Consider the following 16,204-nt stretch of genomic DNA (forward strand, 5'->3'; position numbering starts at 1 on the left):
AAGTTATATAGATCATTTAATTTGTTAGTCATAATTTAAAATGTCCATTCATCCATCCATTTTCTGGTCCGCTTTATCCGCACAAGGGTGGGTGGGGCGGGGGTGCTGGAGGCTACCCAGCTGTCTTCGGGCAGTAGGCGGGGGACACCCAGAACCGGTTGCCAGCCCATCACAGGGCACACAGAGACGAATAAACATCCGTGCTCACACTCACACTGGAAGACAATTTAGAGTGTTCAATCAGCCTGCCATGCATGTTTTTAGAATGTGGGAGGAAACCGGAGTACCCGGAGAAAACCCACACAGGACCGGGGAGAACATGCAAACTCCACACAGGGAGGCCGCAGCTGGAATTGAACCCGGTACCTTTTCACTGTGAGGTCGACACGCTAACCACTGGGCTGCCCCAATTTATTTATTTTTTTTTAAATCTAAATATTTTAATTTGTTTTACAACATTATCTAATTATAGGGGTAGCATCTGCTGTCGAAATTAGTACAAACGATTTCAAGACTCAAAAAAATAAATTTGTAATCTCACTGTACTAGCTCATTAATCGTAAATGACTATTGTTTCTTGAACTACTGACAATGCATCACTTCTTTGTTTTCATTTGGCCATTTCCCTCTGCTTGAGGTCATCAAATCTTTTCGGTCCTTGAGGGCAAGTTGACAGAAGCGTACTCTGTTGCAATGCTTTAATAACACCAGGGGCGTCACTCTTGAGTCAAAGTTGATGTCACTCAAAACCAATACTCTACGAATGAATTGCTTTTCAAGACTATCGATAATTTAAAAAAAATCTATTTTACATTCAGTTGCTCATACGTCAACGTTACAAATCACGAATTCCTTTTTAAAAGGAAAGTATGGTATTCAAATGGCAAAATTATGCATAATACTGTACCGAAATGCGTAATATTTACTCTCTTTAAGAAGGCCTTTAAATTCACGAAACTTTTTTGGTCATTGAAGGCAGCATGGTGACGTTTGCGCAATGCGCATGCGTGCGCGCACACCCTCACCGTCTCTGCTAATCAGCTGACCGGAGATGCTAGCTAGGCTGAATTGAAGGACCTCTGGGTCGCCACGACACTATTATTAGCAGTAATATTTATTAAGATTTAGTGATATGAATGGGAATCTGCGACTGTCTGACTGAAACCCACCGAGTCAAGCGAACGGTGAAGACTGTGTTTCGGTAAGGACGGCGACGAAACAATTGACGAATGTCGTGACATGGCTAAATGCTAATAGTAACTCGCACATATTGGTCATGTACCATTTTAGATAATGTTTGTTTCTGGCTATTTTTGTGTCGTAAATGTGTCGAGGAAATGTTTAGTATCCTCTTCTGCGTATGACGGTCATGTGACAGCAACTCTTCTGACGTCATCGCCATGCTGCAGAGGCTGAATGCAATGCGAGAAACATTCGCAGTCGTGAAAAGAGGAACAAAGTCATGTCATGAGGATTTAAAATTGCTCACAAGAGGACACATTAGTTACACAATCTGTTGCCATCCGATAACGAACTAAAAGCTAGCTGCCTTTGCACATGCTTACTTTTGGGTTGACATTGTTGTGGTAGGAGTTTGCATTGATGTGCAGCTCTTATGCATCAGCTCTTATTCCTAATATTGTGGCCAGTAAGTAAATGTAATAAAAATACATTTTTAAATACTTTGAAAATCCCTGTAGAGCAGGACTAAGTAAAGTCCGCAGCCCCTTAAGTGACACAAAAAAAAAACATGTTCCTCATTAGAAGAAACTTTCCCATCCAAACAAGAAGCTTTCTCATTAGAACGAGAAAGTAGTTTTGAGGAAAGAGTGTAAGTCTGCTCCTATTGTTGTGTTTAGCAAACACGAGTTGGGAAACAAAATACGACTCTAATCACTTGTTTTGCCTTGACATGAAGATCTTCTTCTTCTCTTTTTCGGCAGCTACAGGGGCATTGAAGAAGAGTTAGCAGCAGAAAAAGAATGTCTCGTTAGGATGAGAAACTTTTTTTCCCCCCAATGTGACTTTAGGTACTCTGTAGAAAAAATGTCATGTCTATTTTTATATATTTTTTCCCAACCACTGCAGTGCTCCTCCTACATTAGTTGAACTCTCCTGGAAGCCCAACAGCAGCCGCCATGACGGAATTCTGGTTGATCTCTGCGCCAGGTGAGAAGACGTGTCAGCAGACATGGGACAAGCTGATGGTGGCCACCACGCGCACCAACAACCTCTCCACCAACACCAAGTTCAACATTCCCGACCTCAAGGTGAACAAATTGATCTCAAAACAAAATCACAGTGGCTAACAGAGACAAGCTAACATAGCAGTCAACAACATCACACAGCACCGGGCTTGTTCCTGCCACTATGTGTTGCTGTCTTTACCACAGCAGAGGTGGCATTTGTCAAGCTGAAGTACTGATTTTGGTATCTGCGACAGGTGGGCACGCTGGATGTCCTGGTGGGTCTGTCCGACGAGCTGGCCAAGCTGGATACGTTTGTGGAAAGGTGACCAAAAAAAAATGTAGTGAAGGACCACTATCCACCATCCACCCGTCACACCAAAAGACAATTTTGAGTGATCTATTAAACTACCGTCCATGTTTTTGGAATGTGGGAGGAACGTGGACTGGCTATTAATTTATTTATTTGTTTGTTTGTGTGAATGCAGTGTGGTGAAGAAGGTGGCTCAGTACATGGCTGACGTTCTGGAGGACAGCCGGGACAAAGTTCAGGAGAACCTGCTGGCCAATGGACGTAAGACATTGCTCCCCTTGTCCCTTCTTCTTCTTCTTCTTCTCCTCAAAGCACGCGCCGATGGTGTCTTGTTGTCATTGGACAGTGGACCTGGTCACATACATCACCAGATTCCAGTGGGACATGGCCAAGTATCCCATTAAACAGTCGCTGAAGAACATCTCCGAGATCGTCTCCAAGGTGGGTTGGCGAATTTGGATGCTTTGCCTTAGTTGCTCATTGGCATCTCTTCTTTATCCTCTGTGAAGAAGGACTGACATTACTGTGGCCTACTGAGTCAGTTCTGTATGTCTCTGTTATACTCCCCCCTGGTGGCCAAAGTCCTACACACCAGAAAACGGTTTAATTCTTTAACTTCTATGATGTATAATTTTATTGATAAGTATGGATTGTTGGCATTTCATCAGTTTCTATTCTTTGTGACTTTCCAGCAAGCGACGCAGATTGACAACGACCTGAAGGCCCGAGCATTGGCCTATAACAACCTGAAGGGGAACCTGCAGAACCTAGAGCGGAAGAACGCGTGAGTGTTTCTTCCGTTAGTTTGTTTGCCTTTTGCGAATGTTGCAGCTAAACCGTAAAGCGCTTTTGACTTCCACCAGGGGGAGCCTGCTAACCAGGAGTCTGGCCGACATTGTGAAGAAAGATGACTTTGTGCTAGACTCGGAGTACCTGGTCACCATGCTGGTGGTTGTTCCCAAGTAGGTTGCATGTGTTCGAAATTGGATAGAACTGAGTTTAAATTGTACGGGAAATCCAAAACAGGCATATCTCAAATAATCTTTTTTTGTGCCGGAATCAGGACAAGCTTCGTAGACTGGCAGAAGACGTACGAAACCCTGGCGGAGATGGTGGTGCCGCGTTCCACTAAGTAGACACTCCACCCGTTCAGACACGTTTCATTGTCGAGCGCTCCTCGCGATCAGCGTGAAGAGCGAAGACGTCGACTCCTGCATTAGCTTGCCATGCTAACCAGCCTCGTCTCTCTGCAGGTTGCTGTTTGAGGACAACGACAGTGGCCTGTTCAGCGTCACGCTCTTCCGGAAGGCTGTGGATGACTTCAAGCACAAGGCCAGGGAAAACAAGTAAGCGTGCAAAATCGACTCATCAATGAAGGTACGGTCATTTACTTAGTTGTGGGAAAGGAGAGCTATCGATTTCTCACAAGTGTCTGTCAGTGACAAAGCAAAATGTTGACATTTTGTCTTGAATGTGATACGTTTTTTTTTTTCCTTTATCTCCATAATTCCCATAGAAAGTTTCCAATTCTGAATATTTTCAAATTTCCCCACTTTAACTTGCCATGGAAATTTCGAGTCTACTTTCCAGGGATTCGCCGTAAATTTTCCAACCAGGTCGCAAAAATGCCCGAGGAAATGATGTGAACGTGCATTGTTGTGTTCAGGTTCACGGTGCGTGACTTTCAGTACAACGAGGAAGAGATGAAGGCCGACAAGGAGGAGATGACGCGCTTGTCCACCGACAAAAAGAAGCAGTTTGTATGTTGTCCGCACTCACGCACGCGCACACTCGTTTTCGTCCTTCAACGTTCCCGTTGTGGTCCATTTTAGGGTCCTCTGGTGCGGTGGCTCAAAGTCAACTTCAGTGAAGCCTTCATCGCGTGGATCCACATCAAAGCGCTGCGTGTCTTTGTGGAGTCGGTCCTGAGGTGAGCCATAGAAAAATATCCACTTTTTTTATATTGACTGGCTATCTTTGAAACTTTGCATCCAGAACAGTCATTTTAACCCATTCACGGACAACGGTTACTACAGTGGACAGCTTATCATGTTATCAAGTTACAGGGTGTATGAAAGGGTTAATATAGACCAACAACACCATGAATGAACAACACACACACACACACACACACACACGCTTAAAAAAAAAAAAAAAAATGGAAATGTTTTTGTTGTGCACAGGTACGGGCTTCCGGTGAACTTCCAGGCCATGCTGCTGCAGCCCAACAAGAAGAACATGAAGAAGTTGCGGGAGGTTCTGTACGACCTGTACAAGCACCTGGACAGCAGCGCCGCCATCATCGACGTGAGCCGAACAACGGCATCGATGAACACTGCGCAAACTTGACTCACCTTTCACCAAACCGTCCGTCCCCTTCTTTTCCAAAGCGCGCGCTTGCGTCGCCATGCCGACAGCCGGCGTCAAAACGTCGTTTGGAATTGAACAAGAAGTCTGCCATTTTGTTCAGAAACGCACATTTTGCGAGTTAGTTTGATTTCATTCCAAATTTGCAAAGTTAGGGGAAAAAAAATCGGCCTTAGATACCAGTTCCACAAATCAATACGAAATTTTGTGACAATGTCCATCAAGACAGGAAACACACATAAAAAAGTCTTCCGGACTCATGGTCAAAATTGAACAGGAAGTCAGCCATTTTGGGTGAGTTTCAGGGCTCACAGTTTGATTTGATTTTTTTTGTCCCTCACAGGCCTCCATGGACATCCCCGGTCTGAACCTGAGCCAGCAGGAGTACTACCCGTACGTTTACTACAAGATCGACTGCAACCTGCTCGACTTCAAAGTTTAGACGCGCCGTTGTCGTCGCGACGGTTTTACATTCCCCCCTGTTTTTCCCCTGCCCCCCCTCCCCTCGTCTTAATCTCAATTTTTGTTCCCGTTCCATTCCGCTTTCAAAAGTCAAGGAGGATCAATTCAAAGTGATGAAAGGGGTGGCTGGACATCCCCACCTGCTATCCAAAGGCATTGATAATCCTTCATTTCTATTGTCACAAGTGTCGTCCGACTGGTACACAAATGGAGATGTATATGATAAATATATTATTTATTTTAAGTCTCTAAACAGTCAGTGAAGATTTTATTTGACAGTGATGTGAGTTCTTAGCGTGTTTGTTTCCAGTTCGATGTTGATCATCCCCCACGTTAAAGATGCACTCTATTTGCTGACTGTGCGCTCCTGTTAAATCTGTAATATTGATCCTTTGCCCGCTACTGTAATGCTGCCCCGATGTAAACATATTTAAAAAGAAAGCAAATAATAAATGTGAAAACAATGATTGTCGTGAAAGGCAAATTGACTGCTCAATTTTTTTTTAAAAAACATTTGCAAGATGAAAATCAACAATCATGCAAGCAAACACAAATACTACCAAAGAAGCACATGAATGGGTAAGTTTTTATTGGAGTCAATAATTAATGAGGAATTCGTTGGAATCTGTATTTTAATCTTATGAATTGATTCTTTTATATTTATCTATATATCTCACCTGTTTAAGTGTACTGTATTTAATAAATCTGGCCATAGGATCTTGAAGGATGTACTTAATCATTTGACCTAAGCATTGTCATTGTAGGGTGTACCTAATAAAATGGCCTTAGCATGAGCTTTTTAGGGGCTGTTGCTAATATGTGCAGAACGTGATATATATATCTTTTAAGGGTGTGCCGAACAATTTGACCGGAGGAATATCGTCGTCGCAGGTGTGCCTAATCGTTTGGCCAAAACATAACCACTGCGCCCATCCCCGCGTTCGACATCTCACTTTGTCAAGTGTTCCTAACGTTCTGTCCAGAAAACTCTTATGACGGCGACGACATTGACGAGCCGAGCACTCGGCCAGGGTGTGCCTAATCGTTTGGCCAAATCATAACCAATGCGCCCATCCCCGCGTTCGACGTCTCACTTTGTCAAGTGTTCCTAATGTTCTGTCCAGAAAACTCTTACGATGACGACGGCGACGACATTGACGAGCCGAGCACTCGGCCAATCAGCGTCGCCAGGTAGACTCGACCCCGCCCCTGTCTCTCGATCCCTCCTTCGTTCGGATGACGCACGTCGTGTGGTCAGACGGGTCGGGCGCTACTCTCCGCGATCATCGAGCCGAGGTACCACGAGAGCTGGACCAGGGACACCGAGTCGACGTGGCTCACCAACACCGATGTGGAGGCTCCACTGCCGGTCGGCAACAGTAAGAACGACGCCCCCACACCCAGACCCAACCCGCGTTTTTTCTTTTCTTTTTTGGCCGCTACTAAAATCTTGCGGAAAGCAGTGGTGTGCAACCTTAGGCACAAGGGTCGCATAGGGCCCTTTCACTGTGTTTGCCGTTCACAGTATGAAGAGTTTTTGAGGACAAGTGAGTACCATGCAGGCAAAAGGTGAGAAGAGAGGACCTTTACACCATTCACATTTTTTTTAGGCTTTCATCCAATTAAATCATTCATTTAGAGTAGCGAGTGTGCCAAGTAAACGGTAAATGTGCTGTTACTTAGAAAGCACTTGTCTACCTTTGGTACTCAAAGCGCTTTACACAGTTTTTCTCATTTACCTACTGATGGCACAGCATCAGGAGCAAGTGGGGCGGGGGGGTTCAATATGGTACTCAAGGACAAGCAGATTGAAATGGCTGGGGTTCGAACTCTCAACCTCTGGTGAAAAAGTACACAATTTACTGTGTATGTATTTATTTTTGATGTTATTTTATTATATTATTTTTATTTTTTCTGGGATGAAATCCTTTGTTCAAGTCACTTCGCAAGTGGATCAAGAAGGTGTTTATGAGACAGGAAAGCAGTGAGTAAGCAAGAAATATTTGAAATGTTTTGATTTTTTTTCAACCAATTCAAATGTCTTATGAGAGAAATTTTGCAAGTGTAGCGAGCGGTGATTTGCACGAGGCCGGCAAACGGTGAAAGAAAGTTTTTCTTCTGTTGATCTGGCATCTAATTGTTCTCGACAGGTAAGGCGTTCGAGGCGGGCCTGCGTGAGAAGAGGATGGTGACCACGGGCACGCAGTGCGGCAAGCAGACCCTCACCAACACCACCAGCGCAGCCTGCAACCATCATAGGAGACCCAGGGGCTCGTTCAGTGATGAAAGACTTTCGGTTACGCCGCATTCCATTTGCACACCAGAACAAAACATGATTTTCTTTGCCAAGGGCTAATTTAGCCTATGGCTCTGATTATACTGCAGTTGTGCCTTAAGGCAACAATAACAGAAAAAGAGCAGCAGAAATAAGGTGTTTTTTTGTTATCAGCCAATCAGTTGAATGACTGATTGGCTTAAAATAAAAGAAAGTATAATGAAATGTAATGAATTTTAGTTTAATTACAATTTAAGCAGATGCAATTTCATATCGGTGTAAAATGCTGTCATCTAAAGGCTGCACATTAATTAGCTGGCCTAACAAAAGCAGATTGAACTATATGAGTACCAAGATTGACCCTTGGGGCACTCCACAGGTTAGGTTTTTGGTCAAAGACACCCCAAACAGTTTCAACAAAGTACGTCCTGTCCTCTTGGCAGGATTTGAAGTTTAGAGCAGTACCAAGAATTCCCACACAGTGTTCTAACTTATTAAATATTAATATTTTTTTCACTTTCAGGAATAGGCATTTTGTCTGCATTTTCTTCGTGGACTACGGAGAAACTTAAGACTGAATTAATGTTCAAACTTTTACATATCATTTTAATAGGTAATCTCTGGGTGCAATGTTCTGAACTCTCTTTTCCATGAATTTCCCAGCACGCCGGTCGCGACTCCAAGTGCAAGACCTCCAAGAAGACCGGCGCTTTGAGCAAGGACATGCAGTCCATCGGTGGCGGTGACGACGATGATGAGTCCTGCAATGCGTGCGACGAGACATGAACGCCACCCGGAGCTCCGCCGCTGAAACGACGTAGTCGGCCCAGCTCCAGGGCTCATTCGGAGTCGATGTTTCCGAAAGCGCTGCAACGCACCCCCCAGAAGAGTTCGGGATGCTGCCATCTTTGTGCCCCTCCCACCACTTGTTCCCCCTCCCCTTGCATGCCAAAGCAAAGTTGGCGCTCAGGGAGCGGATCACTGTGTCACAGCGCTACAATCGGCTTCACTTCTTCTCTGTACACACGCGTTCCCGTTTCAGAGTGCATCAATTGACTTTGATTGTTTTTTTTCTTCAAAAGAAACCAGAAGTGCTGTTTTGTAGAGAGTCTCTGCAAGATGTTGAAAAACACCCGCACGTGCCTACGCTATTTGACGCTTTTGTTGGTCATTGGAGTGCTGTGTCACTCGTGCAGAAACCCATACATGACATGGGAGGAAAAATATACTCATTCTTGCATGTGAAATGCTAATTTTTACATGAAAAACACTGATTTCTGTGCACAAAACACCACAAAAATACAAAAACTAGTTATTTATGCGCACAAAATGCTACAAAAATGAACTGGTCAGCAGCCAAACACTAATTTATATGGACAGAATACTCCTTGTACAAAAATACAAACAATGCGATGCAATTAGTGCTTATGAAATAATAATTTGTATGAACAAAGGACTAGTTATGCACACAAATCTGAAAAAAGAAATAAATAAAAATACAGATTGATATGATCTGATTTTGTGAGCACAAAATAATTTCTGGCCAGGAAATATGAAAAAAATACTTATTCGTGTACGCCAAAAATAATTTGTGCGCACTAAATAATTATGCTACAAAATCACCCCCCCCCAAAAAAATTGTGCTCATAAATTACTAACTTGAGCGGATGAAATCCTATCTTGTGTGCACAAAATACTACAAAAATACAAGTCAATACAAATTAATGTCCATGTAATACTAATTTGTGCATGTGAGAAGCTAATTCATATACACATGCTACAAAAAGTACAAATATGGCCAAATGAGTATCTAAAAAAATGTGAATTTGTGCAAAGAAAATACTACAAAACCGCAAAAAATAGAAATGTATGTCCTCAAATAATCAATTTGTGTTCGACAAATACTGATACATGTGCACAAATACAAAGAAATACTAGTTTGGATGCAGAAAATACTAATTTGTGTGCACAAATATGACAAAAATGCAAGTTTGTGTGTACAAAATACACCAAGAATACAAAATGTATCCATTCTTACGCACAAAATACCACTTGGGGTGCAAAAGGTGTTCTCACAAATACTCTTAAAATACAACACATACCAATTTCTGCACTTGAGATACTAATTTGTCCACCTGAAATGGAACAAAAATGTAAAAATAATTTGTGCGCACGAAAACATGCATATTAATTTCTATGTCGTGTCTGTGGCTGCGCACTCATGTGCTTATCCAAAAACCGCAAAAAAAGCTGTCTTTGTCGGTAAAACAAACCAGTTTACGCAAACGCCATGTGCTGAATGGCCACCAGAGAGCGTTGTTGAGCAAGCAAATCCAAGTGATGCTTTTAATTTAATTAGGACGTTTATTAATAAAACGTGAAAAGAAAAAAAAACATGACATGTGTTATCAATCACGAATCTACTGTAAGAATCTAAATAGCACAAGAAAACCCCAAATATTATTTTATTGTCTAAAATTGTATTTTATAATCAGTTATCATGTTAGATTTCCATCATGTCACAAAATTGTTCCGCAGTTAAGAATTTGTATAGTAAGCACCATCATTGACCACCTTTGTGGTTTGTGTCTCTTTTGGTCCTTGGATATTACGTTTGGAAGCGGATATTAAAAATAGAAAAGCGACTGGTTAGTTGATTTTTGGTTTAAACGTGGAAACCCTCAAATTTAATCACAGCTTGATTTTCTAGATTATTTTCAAGTTTTATTTTTACAACGAAAATAGAATATAGTCCGAGACACAAATGTAAAAAAAAACGAGTCGTCCCTTCCCGGAAGTTGATACCGACAGCATTTCCCCTACTGACCAAGAGATGACCACAGTGTGTAAAGAGAGCCAGAATGACGTACTTTATGGTATGTGATTCATTTTTATTTTTGTGGCGTAAAAATGAATTACCTTATTACGTCACCAGTACTTACGTTTGCTCGGTAGCGTCCGGTTTTAAAAATGCAGGGTAAAATATGCAACACTCTGTTAAAAAATATGTATTATAGTTCAACAACAAATATATTAAATTTTGTATATTAAAAAAAAAATCTCGTCAAAATGGAATACCAAGGCAGCGCCTTTGTTACACCATCCGGCCAGAGGGGCACTATAGTCACTCGCCCTATTACGACAAGCGAATAAGACACTCCGGAAGAAAAGGCCCCTGTGCGCGGCACGTTTTATTCATTGCCTTGATGAATATTTTGAAGCTCATTTGGTCTAATTTCAAGATTTAAATCATATAACATGTAACCTTATGAAGATCTTCGTATAGCCTACTAAAAACAAAATCGTTAATCATGGACGAAGGCGATGTAGAGACGCCGGAGGAGCTGTTACTAAAGCAGCATCGCAGGGAGAAGAAGGACCTGCAAGGTAAATTTTCGATCATCTTCTGTGTTGTCAAGTCAAAATTAGTTATTTAGCCCTTAATCATCAAAATTCCCTACGGGCTTCACATGATTCCCTGAACTTAACCCACAGGAGGGCAAGGACAAAAAAAAAGTTTCCATACAAGGTGTTCATTTAACAATCTTTGTATGGTGCTTATAGGACGAGACTGCACCATAGCTACATGATTAAAAACAGTGCATATTATTAAATTAATACCCGAATGATAATATCAAATTACAAACTGAACATGACTTCGTAAAGGCAGAATGTTGTATTTAACAGCCTAAACAATATTTTCCATGCTCACTTTGCAGTCAACTGACTGAACTTTTTTTTTTTTTGGACAGCCAACATCCAGAGCATGAAAAACAGCGTTCCCAAAAACGACAAGAAAAGGCGGAAGCAGATGACCGAAGAAATCGCCAAGATGGAGGCTGAGCTAGATCACAAGCATGAGGAGGAGCTGCGGCAACTCGTGTCTACGTCTGACACACAGGTACGGCACTAATCCACTTCTTTAAATTTACTTTCATCCACCACGGATCTCCTTTTGAAGGTGGAGGAGGCAGTAAATGGAGTGGAGGGGCTGACGGTTGAGGTGCAACCTCGTGTCACCAAAGCTCAGAAGAGAAGGGTGAGCTCCAAAATCAAGCGCTCACAACAACTGGAGCTCCAGTATCCTTTACTGAGCTGTGCTTCCAGAACAAGAAGGCTGCCCAGGAACGAGAACGCGAGAACAGGATCACCGAGGCCGAAGTGCAAAACCTGCAGGGCGAGCGCCACCTCGAGGGCGTCAAGCTGGCAGAGAAACTGTCATCGCGCGGGCTTCAGATCAAGGAGATTTCCTCCGATGGCCACTGCATGTACCGCGCCATCCAGGACCAGCTGGTGCGGCGAGATGAGGTACAAATGTACACTGATGATTTTCTGTCTTGATGAATACAAGCCTCCACCCGTCTGCAGTCGAGAGAACACCCGCGTTCTGTTGTGTTCTATCAAAGTCCGAGTTGAGCGTGAAGGAGCTGCGGTGTCGCACGGCGGCGTACATGCGGGGCCACGCAGACGATTTCCTACCGTTCCTCAGCAACCCCGACACGGGCGACGTGTACACAGCGGGTACCCGAAAGCGCAGCACGTTAACATGATTCGTCAATTACTTTCATCCATCCTGAAAATCGTAATGTGTGGGTTGTTTCGCAGAGGGCTTTGAGAAATACTGTAACGATGTGGAGCACACGGCGGCATGGGGCGGACAGCTGGAAGTGAGTCTTGAACCTGACAAATGTATTATTATTATTTTGTCTGAGTCAAATTTGTCAGGTATTTTTTATTCATTGCCGATCAGGCAAAAAGCTTGCTAGGATTCATAGTTGCTTGTGTCAATTAATACTGCAGCTGCAACATTTTTATTTTTTGAAACACTACGTTAAACTCAAAAGTATTAAATCAATCTGGTGTTTAAAAAAAAAAAAAAAAAATGCGTTAATGAATTTTTATGTTTCTGGTCATTAAGTGACCGAAGATATATTTGGAAATTATTTTAATTTGAACAAAAACTTTGTTTGCAATAAGCAGCAGCGGACCAACCGGGTCAGTGATTTTGTATAACTTTAAAATTAAACCCAAAAAAATGAGACTGTGGCAAAAAGCAGTGAAATAATTGCTGACAGCTCAACAACTGCAAATTTGTTTTACCGGTATTTGTATTTGTTCAACAAATACTATACTAATTAGAATGTGTTCATTAACAATTTTTTAAAAAACAATTTAGTATTTTTAATATATATTTAATATTTAACTGAACGCCCCCCCCCAAAAAAAATCAACATTTTGTACATACTGTACTACTGGTTACAATATTTCTATTCAGGACTTGAAGTCTTTGGGCATCAACATATTTGTTGTTTGTCGCTTAACCCTTTGTGGAGTATCACGTCTCATTGAATATTTAACGTTTGACATCCCGACCACTCGACAAAGCTATATAGGAGGATTAAAACACACAAATTCTTACCAGCACACGTTGAAGAAGAAAAAAAGGGGGGCGGGGGGAGCATTTGCAAGCATATTGGTCGGCGCTGTCGAGACCTGCTTAAGTACATCTTGTGGTCCGAATCCCTCATTATCTGTGACCAGCTGCAAGCACTGAGCAGAGTCCTGCGGTGTCCCATTGAAGTCATCCAGGCCGATTCACCGCCCATCAGCATTGGCGAGGAGCACGCCGGCGACCCCATCATCCTCATGTGAGTTCTTTATTCAAAGAAATATCTCCGTCCCCTTTCCCCGCCCCCTCCCTTCACATCTGTTTTCATGTATGGCTTTGCAGCTACATGCATCACGCTTACGGGCTGGGAGAGCACTACAATTCCGTGGAGCAGCTCAAGGAGCCGGCCGACAACAAACGAGCCGAGTGTGAAAGGACAGAAGGCTGAAGAAATCGGAGCGGTAGCTGGGGAAAAAGATGAAAGGAATGGAGGAGGGCGAGAAGGCTGACGGCAAAGAGGAATCAAGGATAGTAGGAAGCTGGACGGACGGATGGAAGGGGCTGTCACCTGTACTTGGATTTGAAACCCTTACCCTGAAAGATTAGCATCCCCCTGCCCCCTTTACTAAATCGAGGCTGCATTGTAGGCACCGGCTTTGTGAGACCTTCAAATTGCTGTGATGATCTGAAATTAAAATGTCATGCCCCCCCCAAAAATCAGCAAGGGAGCCAATGCTTGGCTCAATGCGCATTGATGAACATTTGAGCCTTGGCCGGAGGCCAGCAAGACATTCAAGCATTGCGAAGGCAACAAAAGAGGCGTGTCCCCTGTGAGTCTGCGGGCACTTGATGTCCCTCACGTGTTGGTTCAATCGTTCTGTGATCAATGAATAACTCTGTGCTGGTCTATCCGATTTTCCTCCCAGCCTTCTAAAAATAGCAAGCGGGGGGGGGGGGGATAGAGCAACAGTGACCAGTTGCATGCTTTCCCTCCAGCTTTTCGTCCTCTTGGCTGTCATGTGACTTATCAGCTGGTCACCTACAAAAAAAAAATAAAAATGGGGGGGGGGGCCCAGCACCAAATCCTGCTGTCATCCCGTCAGCCTGCCTGTTCAACCATCATCTTCAACGTATATTTGACATGCTCGTTTGGATGCTGAACATTTCCGCTGTGCACCTGAGCGAAGCGGGCCACGGAAAAGTAAATTAAAACTAAAATCTTCAGTTTCCAAACTTTGTCCTTCACTTGCATCGTGCAAAATGCCATACATGGGCTCACAAAAGTAGTTCTCATCTTAAACCGCTGTTCTCCGCGGACAACAGCGAACGTTAACGTCTTTTTGGCGCTATTATAGTGATGGGATTTTCGGTGATCCGGTTCATTTGGATCGGCTCGGTGAAAGAAGCCGGCTCTTTTTGGCTCTCAAGCGGCTCTTTTAACTTGAGCTTTTCTTTTAAATATTTATGACAAATTTAGCATACATTTTGAAAAATGACTTGGTGAACTAAATATTGTACTCTACTGACTGCAAATAGCAACAATTATCAAGCAAAGAAATGGCTTTTTACTTATTTTATTGAACATTAAAAAGGCTCCAAACAATAAACAAGCAACAAAATTAAACTTAAACCAACAAGAGTCAAACATGCTGCATCATAACAAAAATAGTGAGGATTAACTGCAACAGCAGCAGTGAACAAAGCAAACATAAGCTACTCCTTGCTTTATTTTAAATTTGCAGTCAACAAAACTAAATACTTCAACTTGGAATACTTGAATTTGTCCAGTCTTTGAGAACACCCTCTCTGACGGGACAGATGTTGCTACAATGCATTACTTTGATCAAACGGGGGTAGACGGAAGCTCGGTATTTCCACCAGCTCAGTGGACCAGCTGCCCTTGAAATCTGTGGTTCTTCAAGATATGCCCTAATTTCGTGTTTTGTGTTTTTGCACGCTTGGCTAATACTGTAAATTAGATTCAGATTGCTTGCCAAACGCCTTTGTGGTTTCCCGGACAGTAGGGGGCGATATGAACTAAAGCAAGAAGAAGAAGTACAAGCCCAAGAACGGTACCACATCCGGTTCAATGAGCAAGTTTTTCCGCTGTCCACAAGCCCTGTTCTCAGTGAGTAATTTTAACATTTTAAACTGACTTCGCAGTTTATCTCTGAGTGTATAGATGTACACAATTGGGGAGAGTTCTTTCGACACGTTGCTCCTTTAATTTTGTTGCTGTGACTCAACGTAAAAAAACAACGTCAGCAAAGGGGGCAGTGAGCGAGCACGCCGCCGACAAGTCGACGTCAGCTGTCAATCAAAAAGCAATCGCGAACAGCGTTTGACTTGAATACGATTCTGTATGTTTTCCACACCAAAGCTGCTATCAGCAGTGGAAGTGTGATGGCTTCACATCAGGGGGGGGGGCAGATTTGTTTCAAAACTATTCCCACAAATGCACCCGTGACTTTGTTCATTTGTTTTTCGAAACGAGGTTGCTCATTGTACTTTCGGTGTGGGGAGAGAGCCGCGAGCGGTCGCTCAAACAGATGCATTGCGAGTGCGGGCACCTTTGGAAATGGACCGGTTGAAAATAAAAGTTGCCACTTATATGGAATAATGACTCAAAAAGAAACAACTTTTTTTATGGACTACAGTGTGTGACTTTCCACTTTTGTTTTTCTGCCCGACCAGTTTAGTCAGATTACTGGGCCAAAGGCGCAGCCGCCAGACTCGGAGGACATGCGGAAGGGACGCCAACCAGCATTTGGACACGCGTGAGTACTGAGCTGTGTGGTGTGCTTCAAGCGCTGATGTCTGAGGTCACGTTGCACCACAAGGTGGAGGGGAGTGTGCCCGCCTGTCCGTCTCTCACTCAACTTAAACTTCTGCTTCGTGTACTGCACAACAGTGTCAACTCCACATAGACAACCCGTGCATCATCAAGCACTTCTGCAATATGTTTTTAAACCTTGAAGTGGACCAAGTTAGTTTAAAAATGTGTCTACATATGACATATGACTAACTTGGCTCACTTCAATGTCATTTAAAAACTTGACCAGAAGAGTGTGATCATGTTGTTGTGGAGTACACGGCAGTTAGTTTTTGTCTCAGTGAGAGAAGTCGGACGTGCTCATGTCCCCCTTGGTGTGTCATGAGATGTCAGTGACATCACGCATGAGCCGGTCAAGCACATGCTCCCATCTCAGGCC

At 43.1% G+C, this 16,204-nt stretch overlaps 2 protein-coding genes and 1 long non-coding RNA gene across 3 annotated transcripts in view; all 3 read left to right on the forward strand.

Moving 5' to 3' along the window:
- The first annotated feature begins 1,002 nt into the window (after nucleotides 1-1,002).
- LOC109519094 (V-type proton ATPase subunit C 1-A) lies at nucleotides 1,003-5,827 on the forward strand. The gene is made up of 13 exons (XM_019875457.1): nucleotides 1,003-1,201; nucleotides 2,089-2,270; nucleotides 2,444-2,511; nucleotides 2,675-2,760; nucleotides 2,846-2,940; nucleotides 3,192-3,283; nucleotides 3,363-3,461; nucleotides 3,563-3,631; nucleotides 3,753-3,845; nucleotides 4,166-4,259; nucleotides 4,332-4,429; nucleotides 4,683-4,806; nucleotides 5,210-5,827. The coding sequence occupies exons 2-13, from the start codon at nucleotides 2,139-2,141 to the stop codon at nucleotides 5,306-5,308; spliced, it is 1,149 nt and encodes a 382-aa protein (XP_019731016.1). The 5' UTR covers nucleotides 1,003-1,201; nucleotides 2,089-2,138; the 3' UTR covers nucleotides 5,309-5,827.
- Nucleotides 5,828-10,740: 4,913 nt separating this feature from the next.
- Nucleotides 10,741-14,222, forward strand: otud6b (OTU deubiquitinase 6B). The gene is made up of 8 exons (XM_019875329.1): nucleotides 10,741-10,990; nucleotides 11,356-11,504; nucleotides 11,565-11,642; nucleotides 11,711-11,911; nucleotides 12,010-12,124; nucleotides 12,209-12,270; nucleotides 13,145-13,251; nucleotides 13,335-14,222. The coding sequence occupies exons 1-8, from the start codon at nucleotides 10,915-10,917 to the stop codon at nucleotides 13,438-13,440; spliced, it is 894 nt and encodes a 297-aa protein (XP_019730888.1). The 5' UTR covers nucleotides 10,741-10,914; the 3' UTR covers nucleotides 13,441-14,222.
- Nucleotides 14,223-15,074: 852 nt separating this feature from the next.
- Nucleotides 15,075-16,204, forward strand: part of LOC109516711 (uncharacterized) — a 2,011-nt gene continuing 881 nt past the window's right edge. Inside the window, exons 1-2 of the long non-coding RNA XR_002168402.1 lie at nucleotides 15,075-15,120; nucleotides 15,687-15,769. This is a non-coding gene — a long non-coding RNA (uncharacterized LOC109516711). The remainder of the gene's footprint in view (nucleotides 15,121-15,686; nucleotides 15,770-16,204) is intronic.

This window comes from Hippocampus comes, unplaced genomic scaffold (assembly GCF_001891065.2).
Source record: "Hippocampus comes isolate QL1 unplaced genomic scaffold, H_comes_QL1_v1.1 scaffold163, whole genome shotgun sequence".
Lineage (NCBI taxonomy): Eukaryota > Metazoa > Chordata > Actinopteri > Syngnathiformes > Syngnathidae > Hippocampus > Hippocampus comes.